General features: G+C 41.0%; 1 protein-coding gene across 2 annotated transcripts; it reads right to left on the bottom strand.

Annotated features, from left to right (window-relative positions):
• Nucleotides 1-1,332: 1,332 nt before the first annotated feature.
• On the bottom strand, nucleotides 1,333-14,711 carry mrpl28 (mitochondrial ribosomal protein L28). Of its 2 annotated transcripts, XM_060943667.1 has the most exons (7): nucleotides 14,581-14,711; nucleotides 14,038-14,276; nucleotides 10,982-11,273; nucleotides 5,109-5,261; nucleotides 4,459-4,593; nucleotides 4,242-4,328; nucleotides 1,333-1,585 (listed from the first exon to the last, which is right to left on the bottom strand). In XM_060943667.1, the coding sequence occupies exons 2-7, from the start codon at nucleotides 14,109-14,111 to the stop codon at nucleotides 1,487-1,489; spliced, it is 840 nt and encodes a 279-aa protein (XP_060799650.1). In that variant the 5' UTR covers nucleotides 14,112-14,276; nucleotides 14,581-14,711; the 3' UTR covers nucleotides 1,333-1,486. The 2 variants fall into 2 exon arrangements, with proteins under 2 accessions (XP_060799650.1, XP_060799651.1); XM_060943668.1 differs by lacking the exon at nucleotides 14,038-14,276.
• Between the last annotated feature and the right edge of the window lie 104 nt (nucleotides 14,712-14,815).

Raw genomic sequence — 14,815 nt, 5'->3', positions numbered from 1 at the left:
GGAGAAAAATAGCTCAGAGCAATATCTTCCTTTAAATTGTCATGAGCAATTATTTCAATAGAAGCAGGCTATAAATCACAGGGTAATTATTCATCAGTCATTCACATACACACGGAAAGGAAATAGTCAGGGTTAAAAGGTTCACTGACCTTCCCCTTTTTTTACTGCATTCAAATTAAAGGACTAAGAAATGCTGCAAGGTCAGATTCCATCATGTTGTCATGCCAAACTCTAAAAGGAAGCTCAGGCCAATGTGAGTGGGGGAAACTCCAGCATTGCACAACCTGTCAATCTGTGGTATTTATTTATTTATTTATGCCACTTCTATTCAGTGTGGTAGTTACATGTCACATCTTCTATGATTATCACTGCTTATGAAAGTGCCATCTTATCTGCGTGGGCTTTCAGTACGTGAACTTTAAGCTTTAGGCACATTGTATTATCAGCACAGACATGTTTATAGATCCGAGTGGGAAGTTCTATTTCTAAACAATATGATATCCAAAACTATTGATGATACGGATTTGAAACTTGGTGTACATGTTAACAAGGTGCTGTAGATGTGCCTTTTCATACTAAGAAATTTGAGAAATTTTAAATTTTCATGTTTCCATGGAAACAATTTCAGACTTAGTCTCTGAGGTTAGTCTGTGGGGTCGGTTTTGTTTCCGGCGCAGAACTTGAAAACTATGAGTGGTTTGGTCTTGAAAGTTGGTACATGTGTTGATTAAGTAATGTATATGTGCCTTTTGATACTAAGAAATGTGAGAAACTGTAATTTTTAGCTCACCTGGACCAAAGGTCCAGTGGGTTTATGCCATGGGCTGCTGAGGTCAGTGTAAAGAGGTCGGGTTGGTTTCCTGCAGCACAACTTGAAAAACGTGACAAATAATACCTTGAAACTTGGTATATAGGGCGGGGGATATAGATGACTGTCTTCTTGTCTAAAGTTGTTTTCAAATTTACTGTCTTTGGGCTTTAAAAAAAAGGGTATAATCTTAAGACATGTAATAAAACACGTGATATTAACTGCCTAACCTTTTACCGTGATACAGTATATAAATACTGATTACAGGACAATATGCGCATAATACAAGTGATTTGTTTTAAAAGCTGTACTTGAGCTATAGACTCGCAGTCAATACTCTTCAAGTTCAGCAGCTGGGTTTGTGAAAAAACTGGGGTTAGATGGCTTTTTTTTGGGGTGTGTGTTGTGGTTTGAGAACTGGGCCTAGTATGAACAGTCGAGTCCCTGCCATCTGCTGGTAGAAACAACAGTGATCTATCCAACTAAAACTAAAAAAAAAGACGACATATTTGGTCTGACAAATGTACATCAGATGATGATTTCATTTATTGCTTGACTAGAAGGTAGATATTTACAGAATATTGGTAGATCTTAAATGGCATCAGTACAAAAGTAAGTAGAGAAAACAAAACCCCAATAAATATAACTTTATTTAAGCTCACATCACTGACGATGCCATCAGTCTTTCTTTTCCACAACCTGTGGTTCAGCGAGTTTCTGCATGGCCAGTTCCTTCACCAAGTTCTCCACACAGCTCTTGTAAAGGGGCTCAGGATCCTGCGTGACAGTAAAGAATGATGGGTTAAGCAAAGAAAACATTACCCTGGGTGTCTTCGATTTCCTGACTAAACAATCATCATCTATTCGGAATAACTGATCTGAACAAATAGTGTAATGGTGATACCTCAAACCAAACAGCTGAACAAAGTTATTCAACTGAGGGTCAGGAACGTCACGAACCTCTAAGCCCAAGTGAGCTCATTAGCAATAATGCAGTTTCATTTTACACAACATGCAGTACAATACCGTTTGTTGACTTGGTATCTGGCTTCCTGTTTTTCTTGTATGTGGTTATTATTATAAGGGTTGAGCTGTGACAAAATCATAATAGTAATACTCGTAGGCTACAGATTCAGAATACAAAAATACAGTATCAGTGTTCAGTCCACAATACGTTTAAATAAAAAAAGGCTGTATTCAAATATATTCACACCAAGTCAACAAAAACGTACAGTCTTTAAAAGAAACACCATCAGCGTTTGTTTATTAACTACATCTTCCCCTAGCACGTGCACATCTTCCTCTTTTTGCTCTCCAGGGCAGCAGTAACTGGCACGTGATCTACAAAATCATGGCGGACTGTGGGGCATTTGGGCTGGGTTTTTCCGCCCCACAATTTCTCCCCAGCCACCATCCAGCTCACCTCTGTCATAACCCAGTTGAAGGCTAATATGTGCTTCCTCCGAGACACATGACACAAACCAAGCACATCTTTTCAAACTGCTGCTCATGCAGCTTCCCAGGGCAGCGTAACACGCTCAGCGCTATCAACCCTCTTCTGCATACGCGAGCTCGCAATCACCTGTGATTGCCAGGGAAGAGGGGAGGGAGAGAATGCCATCCCTCTCACCCAGACAGCATGGCCAACTCTGACGAATGGCCACGACAATCATGGATTTAAAGCAATATGTTACTTTAACACATTATGTATCGAGAGGATGTGACACAAAGATATAAAGTGTATCTTCGAGTGGTGAACATATTTCACAAGTGAGCACATTGAACAAGTGAAATATTTTTCAATGCGAGAAGATAAACCTCATATCTTCGCACCACCATGTAATGTTCTTTTTAGTAGATGGACACATCCACAAAATATGTATATACGCAAGTTAATCGAAAGAATTTGAGTTTTGAACCAGTTCGCCATTTTGACAACGAGTGTCTAGTCAGCGGGGAAACACTGGGAGTGACATCATCGATATCCTCACGAGTGAAGATACTGGAATATGTGTCACTCAGATCCACTATGTATTTTGCATGAAAAATGCGAGTTTTTCGAAACGAGAAGATAAACCTCATATCACACCAATGTGTCATTTTCTTTTTATTATATCGACACATTCACAAACAAAAAGTCCCCAAATTTATCAAAACAATTAATCGATTTCCTCACGAGTGAAGATATTGGTAAATATGTTACTTGAAGTCCTGAATGCAGTTCGTATGAAAAATACAAGTGGCGTATTTCCCAGTAAAGCACTTGTGTCCATATATTATTATTATTAATAATAATAATAATAATAATAATAATAAATGATACTTTAACACGTTTAGGACCGTGTATTCAGTATTCATAGCCAAGTAAACTAGACCCACCCGCCTAGCGGCCAAAAATATTTTTGCCTGCGAGTGGGTCTAGCCTCGCACCATATAAACAAAAACACCCCGGGCATCAAATCGTGCCCGCCAATCACAATGCAAGGTTTTTGTTTGGATTCTTTGGGCGGGCTTTTGCAGGAGTGACGACAAAGCTGCGCAACGCTGGAGAAAGCACAGCAGGAAAGATGGCTACGGCTAGTGAACAGCGCGCGTTTGACTCCGCTTTGGAATCAGTTTTAGAAGAATTAGACTTGGAGTTTTCATTGAAACATGAGCAGGAAGAGGCTCTCCGCTCATTCCTTTTCAAGAAGGACGTTTTCGCTGTTTTGCCGACCGGCTATGGCAAAAGTCTGATCTACCAGCTGGCTCCGCTCGTAGCCAAAAGGATGGGGCTAGTTTGTGCAGTACGAAGAATTAACAAACAGCTTTGAAACATTACTTTTTGATTGTTTCTTATTTTCCCGTTATTTTAAATTTAAGGGAAATTATTTCACCAAACACCACTAAATAAAAATAAAAACTCTCAAACAGTTTAAGCAAACCCTTGAAAAACACTTGAAAAAAATAAGAGTGTATGTTAAGTATGTGGTACAGACTCCAAACTTGTGGTCATTATCTTCAAACTTCTTAATATCTACAACCTGTTTATTAATTAATACACATTTTGAAAAATTATTTATTTCAAGGTCTCCCCCACTGCGCGCTCTGACTACGTCACAGTCACTGTTGCGCTGATTGGTCAGAGCGTTGGCCTATACGCACAGAGACAGTTTGAAAGACAGCAGGTTGTTCCTCCTACACCCGTCAGAAATATCTATGGATCGAGGCCAGACTAAATATTCACATTTAGTCTGGCTTGCCAGGCTACAGTATTCAGCAATTAACATTTATGTTTTGAACTCCTGCATCCCATCCAGCTCTGGTTATTGTGATCGAGGGCTCGATGTGGACTGTACAGATGCTCAGAGACGTTTTACAGAAGTGGGTCTAGTGTAGGATATGGTTGAGACATGAGCATTCATGTTCTTATTCACAATCCCAATCACATCACCTTGTGCTCAAGGAGTCTCCGTTTCTCGACAGCTTCCTCCAAACTCAGTCCAACCCACTCCGCCTCCTCAGCAGGAACCTCAAACTGCTGTCTCACCACCACACGCAAGCCAACAGACACAGGGACACAGTGAAGTGTCAGCGACCCGATTACATCACATCCAACAGAATTCTGACATGCATATTAATCATAAATGGAGACTTTGTGAACTGCGCACCTTGTATTTGTCGTAGATCTTCTCCCGCCGAGCCGGATCGTCTGGGTAGAGCTCAGTGTCTTTGCGTGCTAACCGCAGGAGCATGGCGCGTTTCAGGTCCATGCCAAACTTGGAGTTTAAGTCCTGCTTTGGTGTCTGATATAAAAATTGACTTTACAGAAGGGTGAAGTGATTTCCAGTAGCTTTTAGCCTATTCATACAATTGATTCACTAAAATTAACAAAAGATAACATGATCTAGGTGTTATAAGGTTCTATTTGGCACTCCGGTATCACTGGGGACACTTTCACCTCCTGTGGCGTTATCTTTACCTGTTGCAATGTTTTTCTTGTAATATTCAAAAAGAAAGTTCTTGGAAAAACTTTTTTTCAAGGCTCTATCAGCTAGCTAATCATCATCCAGGATGACTATCCAGCCACCACGGCCAATCAATATTTAGCCTCAAAGCCTCAGTATGGAGAGTTGCAGGAGAAGGAAACTCTTAGCTGTAAATGTTTTCCACGTTTTCAGTGAGAGGAACTGATTAATTGATTCAGGGAGATTACAGTGCTTTACAGGTTTGTAACTCTGATCCCCCAGATCTCGAAATGACTCGTAACCCAGATAAAATCATATGATATTAAAGTTATGAAAAAGTAATCAGCTGTTACTTTTAGAATGTAGAAGTCAAAGCCGTAAGCAGCATCGATAAGATCCAGTGTGTGAGCTGTGACTGTGGTGGTGAACTTTTGGTCAAGGATTTCACTGTACAGCTCCTTCTTGAAGAGCTGAGGCTTCCATGTCTTCTTCACTCTTGCAGAGAGCTGCAGGCAAACGGGACAAAACCAAAGATCAGACACGCACTTTAGATACAGCAAATAAATAGCAATAGTAATAACTTTTAAAGAGCTATAATCTTTTTCAGCATGGTGGCTATTGCTGGGTTTCAGTCACGTGTCTTTTCTTAGCGGAAAGTTTTACCGGAAGTGAAATAGCTGGTGGTCTAAACGGCTGCCGTAGTGCAAACAACTAGCGATAAGTTATCAGAGTACGCTCGTAATCTAGAAGCCGCTGCTGGCTTTAGATATATTCAGGAGATTGCCATGTGCAATGGAATCGACCCGTACAGCCTGGGAAAGAAGGATTTGTCTTACGATCTCGACAACTACCCTTCAGCCGAGTTCCCCGACATCTCCAACTATCTGGTGTTGCAGACGTCATTCTACACCGCAAAACAGATGAAAGCGTGGAAGAGTATGGAGGCTTACAACTTTTTTGTATGTGGCTGGGTAAAGCACCTCGGGATCAAGTCGCTGCCGAATAAATCCTGTATCGTTTTTGCCCGTGTAAGTACCATATGTTTTTTTTTTTAAAGCTTTTCATTCGCGTCTTTACAACGAAGTTTTTTTGTGAAATCCTGTGTTTGTTCACGGGGAACCCTGAAGAAACTTTTATCAGCTTCACGGTTTGGTCGATTCGAACAACTTAAAACAACGCAAGTGTAAGGCATTTTTCACGCGAGCAATGCACCTTCTCCGCACAAACGCTTTGTCAACTGAGCTTTGGTAGACCACCAGCTAAAGTTCTGAATAACTAATGAGGCGGATGTGACATCACGCCAAACCCTATTGCTGGGTTTGACGTGACGTCACATCCGCCTCATTGGTTATTCAAACTGCAGCATGATGAGCGTTACAGAGCACATTATTGCTATTGCAGTTTGGTTTCCTACTTTACAGTTCTTACTTTTAGAAGGGTGATCAGATATAAAACTCCCAGGACAAAGCCTGATTTGTAATTGCAAGTTTAAAAATCAATCTCAGCTTTTAATTCCAGGTTCAGGCCATGATCTTGCAGTATTATTCTGTGCAACCCTTACAGATATGTCCGCTCAAAACGGGAGTCAGACGATCCTGGAGTTCAACGTCATCATAAGTCAAGTCAATTTATTTGTATAGTGATTTTAATAGGAAACATTGTCGCAAAGCAGCTTTAAAGAAAAATAAAGGTTTTAAATATATGAACTAATAAATTAATACCTAATGATTAAGCCTGAGGTGACGGTGGCAAGGGAAAACTCCCTCAGACGACACGAGGAAGAAACCTCGAGAGGAACCAGACTCTAAAGGGAACCCATCCTCATCTGGGTGATAACAGACAGCGTGATTATAAATAACCAGGAAATTCATTATAGTTTCAACATGAGGTCTGTTTTGTTGACGTTATAAACTGTTCATTTATGGAAACTTGAGTGCAAAACTGTTCATGACAACTGCAGTCCTAAAGTTATCGTGGTGATTGTAGATCTAAACCATCGTAACAAAAGCGTAAGTGTCCAGAGCCGTCTTCTAAGTGTATCTTTAGACTGTCCATATGAGGCCGTCCTCCACAAGACAGAAAGCATGAACTACTTTTTTGCATTATGTAGTGACATTAAATTTCTTATCTTAGCAATATTTCTGAGATGAAAGAAAGCCATTCGGATAATGTTATCAATGTGAGTTTCAAATGAAAGACTGGGGTCAATAATCACCCCGAGGTCTTTTACTGCTGCACGTGAAGAAACAGAAAGGCCATCCAGAGTTACTGTGTAATCAGAAAACTTACTTCTAGCTGCATGTGGTCCGAGTACAAGTACTTCAGTCTTGTCAGAGTTAAGCAGAAGGAAGTTAATAAGCAACCAGTGTCTAATGTCCTTCACACATTCCTCAATTCTATTAAGCTGGTGTCTCTCTTCAGGTTTTGCAGAGACATACAACTGTGTGTCATCAGCATAACAGTGGAAACTAATACAATGTTTACGAATAATATCACCCAGAGGTAACATGTATAAAGAAAAAAGCAGTGGACCCAAGACAGAACCTTGCGGAACACCAACCTTTACCTCAGTATGTCTAGAAAAATCACCATTTATATCAACATACTGATAGCGATCAGTTAAATAAGAGCTGAGCCAGGAGAGGGCCGTTCCCTTAACTCCCACAACATTTTCTAGTCTATCCAGAAGAATGGAATGATCAATGGTATCAAATGCTGCACTAAGGTCAAGCAACACAAGCAGCGAGACACAGCCCTGATCAGACGCCAACAGTAGGTCGTTTACTACTTTAACCAGTGCTGTCTCTGTGCTATGATGAGGTCTAAATCCTGACTGATACATGTCATGGATGTTATTCCTATGTAAATATGAGCATAACTGCTGTGCCACAGCTTTTTCAAGGATCTTGGAGATAAAGGGGAGGTTTGATATTGGCCGATAATTGGACAGCTGACAGGGGTCAAGGTCAGGTCTTTTAATCAGGGGTTTGATAACTGCTAATTTAAAGGATTTGGATACATAGCCAATCGTAAAAGAAGAATTTATTATTTTTAGAAGCGGTTCAATTACTTCAGGTATTATCTGTTTGAATAGACGTGTAGGTAAGGGATCTAGTACGAGTTGAGGCTTTTGATGCCGAGATTAATGAAATTAGTTTGATTTCTCTCAGGGGAGTAAAACATTCAAATTGCTGATCTGATACAGTTATACTGTTATCTAAAGGTTTACTTATCAAGTTATCGGACCTTAAATTAGTAGTTTGAATTTTTTGTCGGATATTCTCAATTTTGTCATTAAAAAAATTCATGAAGTTGTTGCTACTACATACTACAGGTGTGCATGTGTCTATAGTGGACTTATTCCTGGTTAATTTTGCTACAGTATTAAATAGAAATCTAGGATTATTTTTGTTATCTTCTATTAGGGAGGAGAGATATGTTGATCTCGCAGCACTAAGAGCTTTTCTATACTTCAGGAAGCTCTCCTTCCACACTAATTTGAACACTACCAATTTTGTTTGATGTCATTTACAGTTAGGTCCATATATATTTGGACACTGACACAAATTTTGTTTTGTTTTTTACCTGTTTACTGAAACATATTCAAGTTATATAATGGACATGGGTCCAGACTTTCAGCTTTCATTTGAGGGTATCCACATTAAAATTGGATGAAGGGTTTAGGAGTTTCAGCTCCTTAACATGTGCCACCCTGTTTTTAAAGGGACCAAAAGTCTCATCTCATCTCATCATCTCTAGCCGCTTTATCCTTCTACAGGGTCGCAGGCAAGCTGGAGCCTATCCCAGCTGACTACGGGCGAAAGGCGGGGCACACCCTGGACAAGTCGCCAGGTCATCACAGGGCTGACACATAGACACAGACAACCATTCACACTCACATTCACACCTACGGTCAATTTAGAGTCACCAGTTAACCTAACCTGCATGTCTTTGGACTGTGGGGGAAACCGGAGCACCCGGAGGAAACCCACGCGGACACGGGGAGAACATGCAAACTCCACACAGAAAGGCCCTCGCCGGCCCCGGGGCTCGAACCCAGGACCTTCTTGCTGTGAGGCGACAGCGCTAACCACTACACCACCGTGCCGCCGGGACCAAAAGTAATTGGACAATTGACTTAAAGGCTATTTCATGGGCAGGTGTGGGCAATTCCTTCGTTATGTCATTCTCAATTAAGCAGATAAAAGGCCTGGAGTTGATTTGAGGTGTGGCGCTTGCATTTGGAAGATTTTGCTGTGAAGAAAACATGCGGTCAAAGGAGCTCTCCATGCAGGTGAAACAAGCCATCCTTAAGCTGCGAAAACAGAAAAAACCCATCTGAGAAATTGCTACAATATTTGGAGTGGCAAAATCTACAGTTTGGTACATCCTAAGAAAGAAAGAAAGAAAGAAAGAAAGAAAGAAAGAAAGAAAGAAAGAACTGGTGAACTCATCAATGCAAAAAGACCTGGACGCCCACAGACGACAACAGTGGTGGATGATTGCAGAATAATTTCCGTGGTGAAGAGAAACCCCTTCACAACAGCCAACCAAGTGAACAACACTCTCCAGGAGGTAGGCGTATCAATATCCAAATCTACCATAAAGAGAAGACTGCATGAAAGTAAATACAGAGGGTTCACTGCACGGTGCAAGCCACTCATAAGCCTCAAGAATAAAAAGGCTAGATTGGACTTTGCTAAAAGACATCTAAAAAAGCCAGCACAGTTCTGGAAGAACATTCTTTGGACAGATGAAACCAAGATCAACCTCTACCAGAATGATGGAAAGAAAAAAGTATGGTGAAGGTGTGGTACAGCTCATGATCCAAAGCATACCACATCATCTGTAAAACACGGCGGAGGCAGTGTGATGGCTTGGGCATGCATGGCTGCCAGTGGCACTGGGTCACTAGTGTTTATTGATGATGTGACACAGGACAGAAGCAGCCGGATGAATTCTGAGGTATTCAGAGACATACTGTGTGCTCAAATCCAGCCAAACTGATTGGTCGGCGTTTCATAATACAGATGGACAATGACCCAGAACATAAAGCCAAAGCAACTCAGGAGTTTATTAAAGCAAAGAAGTGGAATATTCTTGAATGGCCAAGTCAGTCACCTGATCTCAACCCAATTGAGCATGCATTTCACTTGTTAAAGACTAAACTTCAGACAGAAAGGCCCACAAACAAACAGCAACTGAAAACCGCTGCAGTAAAGGCCTGGCAGAGCATTAAAAAGGAGGAAACACAGCGTCTGGTGATGTCCATGAGTTCAAGACTTCAGGCAGTCATTGCCAACAAAGGGTTTTCAACCAAGTATTAGAAATGAACATTTTATTTACAATTATTTAATTTGTCCAATTACTTTTGAGCCCCTGAAATGAAGGGATTGTGTTTAAAAAATGCTTTAGTTCCTCACATTTTTATGCAATCATTTTGTTCAACCCACTGAATTAAAGCTGAAAGTCTGAACTTCAACTGCATCTGAATTGTTTTGTTCAAAATTCATTGTGGTAATGTACAGAACCAAAATTAGAAAAATGTTGCCTCTGTCCAAATATTTATGGACCTAACTGTACGTTCTAATTTTCGAGTGGTCTGTTTTAAAGTGCGAGTGTCATCATTATACCAGGGTGCTAATTTTTTCTCTTTAATCATTTTTCTTTTTAGAGGAGCTACATTATCTAAAGTATGGCGGAATGTTGACTCTAAGCATTCAGTTGCTTGATCAAGTTCTGCAGGGGCTGACAGTGACCCAATCAAAGGTGATAACTCTGGGAGATCATTTATAAAGCTCTGTGCAGTAGTTGACGTGAATGTATGTTTAATACAGTAGCGTGGTGAGGTGCATATATTATTACTCAGACATGTTTTGAATGAGATGAGATAATGATCTGAGATAACTTCAGACTGTGGAAGTGTGACCTATATTTTCTATATTTAACCCGAATGTTAGTATTAGATCGAGAGTGCGACCACCGTTATGGGTCGGTCCTACGACATTCTGATTAACCCTTGCTGAATCTAGAATGGACACAAACGCTGTTTTCAGAGGATCTTCAGAGTTATCAAAGGGAATATTAAGATCTCTGACAACTAACGCTTTGTTTAAGGAAATAAGGTTCAAGATGAAATTCACAAATTCAGAAAGAAACTCGAATATGTCCCCAGGGTTCTGTACATAACACCATAGTCATAACACAGTTTTATTCAGAAACTCACTTTATCATTATTGGCGTATCTGTAGCCGCATATCCAGCCTTCTCCACCCCACAGGCCATCTTGCGATTCCGGTGGGTAATAAATGGGAATGGGTATATCCTGAACCCGCTCTCTGTGGCCTGTTTTCGGGTTTGCTCTGTATTTCACCCCCAGAGGTCTCCAATGCACTGGAGTTGGGGGTGATGTGTCCTGAAGGGATTTCAGGTAGTGCTGCGGCAGACGGGTGTAGATCCCTTTCTTTAACTTCATGGCTTCCCACAGGCGCGGTGGGTATTTGTGTAACGGCATTTTGCTTTGAACAGAAAAACACAACAGGTTTAAGACGATGGCACACTTTTACTGATGAGCAACAAATAATGTTTTTCATGCATTAACATGTTTTTTGTACATTTGATTTGCATAGAGGTTTTTAACAATAGCTATTGTCACAAGCCAGCTTTACAGAAATCTGGACCAAGATTTAGCTCCTTAAAGAGCAAGCCTGGGGTAACAGGGACAAGGGAAAAAAAAAAATCTATGACTAGGGGGAAAGGGGGGCATTAGGTCCTGTGGGGTATTCGACCCCGCAACATTGAAAATGCATGAAATTTATCACCAGACATTATTGCAGGTTGCTCAGGAGCCAATCGGAATAAATGATAACCGAACCCAGTAAAATGAAATAGAAACTGAAAGTTGGACTCTTCTGCTGGGGGCTTGTTGTCCCACACCTGTAGGGAATAGGTTCTACTGTTTTAAAAAAAAAAAAAAAAAAAGCGTTGACTTGTTGGAAAACTGTTGTACTTTTATCATTGGATTTGATGCCAGTTAATTTGTAATTATAAAAGTTTATTCTATTACACTGTTAATAAACTTACACCGTTTATACCATACAATTAAAAAAAAAAAACCACACACACACAGTGGTGCTTGAAAGTTTGTGAACCCTTTAGAATTTTCTATATTTCTGCATAAATATGACCTAAAACATCATCAGATTTTCACACAAGGCCTAAAAGTAGATACAGAGAACCCAGTTAAACAAATGAGACAAAAATATTATACTTGGTCATTTATTTATTGAGGAAAATGATCCAATATTACATATCTGTGCGTGGCAAAAGTATGTGAACCTTTGCTTTCAATATCTGGTGTGACCCCCTTGTACAGCAATAATTGCAACTACACATTTCTGGTAACTGTTGATCAGTCCTGCACACCGGCTTGGAGGAATTTTAGCCCATTCCTCCGTACAGAACAGCTTCAACTCTGGGATGTTGGTGGGTTTCCTCACATGAACTGCTCGCTTCAGGTCCTTCCACAACATTTCCATTGGATTAAGGTCAGGACTTTGACTTGGCCATTCCAAAACATTCACTTTATTCTTCTTTAACCATTTTTGGTAGAATGACTTGTGTGGTTAGGGTCATTGTCTTGCTTCATGACCCACCTTTTCTTGAGATTCAGTTCATGGACAGATGTCCTGACATTTTCCTTTAGAATTCATCTCATCTCATTATCTCTAGCTGCTTTATCCTGTTCTACAGGGTCGCAGGCAAGCTGGAGCCTATCCCAGCTGACTACGGGCGAAAGGCGGGGTACACCCTGGACAAGTTGCCAGGTCATTACAGGGCTGACACATAGACACAGACAACCATTCACACTCACATTCACACCTACGGTCAATTTAGAGTCACCAGTTAACCTAACCTGCATGTCCTTGGACTGTGGGGGAAACCGGAGCACCCGGAGGAAACCCACGCAGACACGGGGAGAACATGCAAACTCCACACAGAAAGGCCCTCGCCGGCCACGGGGCTCGAACCCAGGACCTTCTTGCTGTGAGGCGACAGCGCTAACCACTACACCACCGTGCCGCCCTCCTTTAGAATTTGCTGGTATAATTCAGAATCCATTGTTCCATCAATGATGGTAAGCTGCCCTGGCCCAGATGCAGCAAAACAGGCCCAAACCATGATACTCCCACCACCATGTTTCACAGATGGGATAAGGTTCTTATGCTGGAATGCAGTGTTTTCCTTTCTCCAAACATAACACTCCTCATTTAAACCAAAAAGTTCTATTTTGGTCTCATCCATCCACAAAACATTTTTCCAATAGCCTTCTGGCTTGTCCATGTGATCTTTAGCAAACCAGATGAGCAGCAATGTTCTTTTTGGAGAGCACTGGATTTCTCCTTGCAACCCTGCCATGCGCACCATTGTTGTTCAGTGTTCTCCTGATGGTGGACTCATGAACATTAACATTAGCCAATGTGAGAGAGGCCTTCAGTTGCTTAGAAGTTACCCTGGGGTCCTTTGTGACCTTGCCAACTATTACACGCCTTGCTCTTGGAGTGATCTTTGTTGGTCAACCACTCCTGGGGAGGGTAACAATGGTCTTGAATTTCCTCCATTTGTACACAATCTGTCTGACTGTGGATTGGTGGAGTCCAAACTCTTTAGAGATGGTTTTGTAACCTTTTCCAGCCTGATGAGCATCAACAACGCTTTTTCTGAGGTCCTCAGAAATCTCCTTTGTTCGTGCCATGATACACTTCCACAAACATGTGTTGTGAAGCTCAGACTTTGATAGATCCCTGTTCTTTAAATAAAACAGGGTGCCCACTCACACCTGATTGTCGTCCCATTGATTGAAAACACCTGACTCTAATTTCACCTTCAAATTAACTGCTAATCCTAGAGGTTCACATACTTTTGCCACTCACAGATATGTAATATTGGATCATTTTTCTCAATAAATAAATGACTGAGTATAATATTTTTATCTCATTTGTTTAACTGGGTTCTCTTTATCTACTTTTAGGACTTGTGTGAAAATCTGATGATGTTTTAGGTCATATTTATGCAGAAATATAGAAAATTCTAAAGGGTTCACAAACTTTCAAGCGCCACTATATATATATATATATATATATATATATATATATATATATATATATATATATTCAGCCTAATGCCCCCTTTCCCCTACATCATGACATTTACTGAGCTTATCAGCTTGTGTGTGCATGTAGAGAGATGATGTTGGTGTAGTGGTGAGCACTGTCGCCTCACAGCAAGCAGGTTCTGGGTTTGAGCCCAGTGGATGATGGGGGCCTGTCTATGCAGAGTTTGCATGTTCTCCCCATGTCTGCATGGGTTTGCTCTGGTTTCCCCCAAACACATGCAGTTAGGTGAAGTGGCTACTCTAAAGTGTCCATTGATCAAGCTTGGAGAGGGATGGGCTCTGCCAAGGTTAAATGCCCGAGACACACCAGTGATGGACTGGTAAAATGCCATCAGCGGTGCCCTTGCTATTGGGAGAAGGAGGAGGAGGAGGAGGATGTACAAAAGCGTACACAGAAAAAAAAGCATTAGTTATCATATTCCAGGGATGTGGTAATTACATGGACAGCATATAATCATCAGTAATAGAATGCTGGTTAACTTCTTAACGCAGAAAAACAGCTGTTTAAAGCCCAGATGTGAAACTAAACTGTGCCAGTCACACTCTGAGTGTAAACATGTGCTACTCATATCTGACAGGCAAAAGATTAGCGCTGCTAAATTGTTTAATCGGATTTTTATCGACTACAATTACGCTTTGTAATAACATACCTGAGAAAAAGCAGCCAAAAGTGAATATGTGCGTGTCAAACACCTTACGTTAGCTTTTCCCGAGTGTTTGGAGCACACACATGTCTATCAAGGGCACACTCATCCACTTCCGGTGACGTAAGACAATCAAGCCATCGTGATTGGTTGTGAGAAAGGTTCTCATCCGGGTGAAGTGAATTTATAGGAAATTATGGGAAGCTACTTTAGTGCAACAGTACACTGCTGATATCCTCTC

This window comes from Neoarius graeffei, chromosome 17 (genome assembly GCF_027579695.1).
Source record: "Neoarius graeffei isolate fNeoGra1 chromosome 17, fNeoGra1.pri, whole genome shotgun sequence".
Lineage (NCBI taxonomy): Eukaryota > Metazoa > Chordata > Actinopteri > Siluriformes > Ariidae > Neoarius > Neoarius graeffei.
This window is presented reverse-complemented; position numbering and strand designations above follow the sequence as displayed.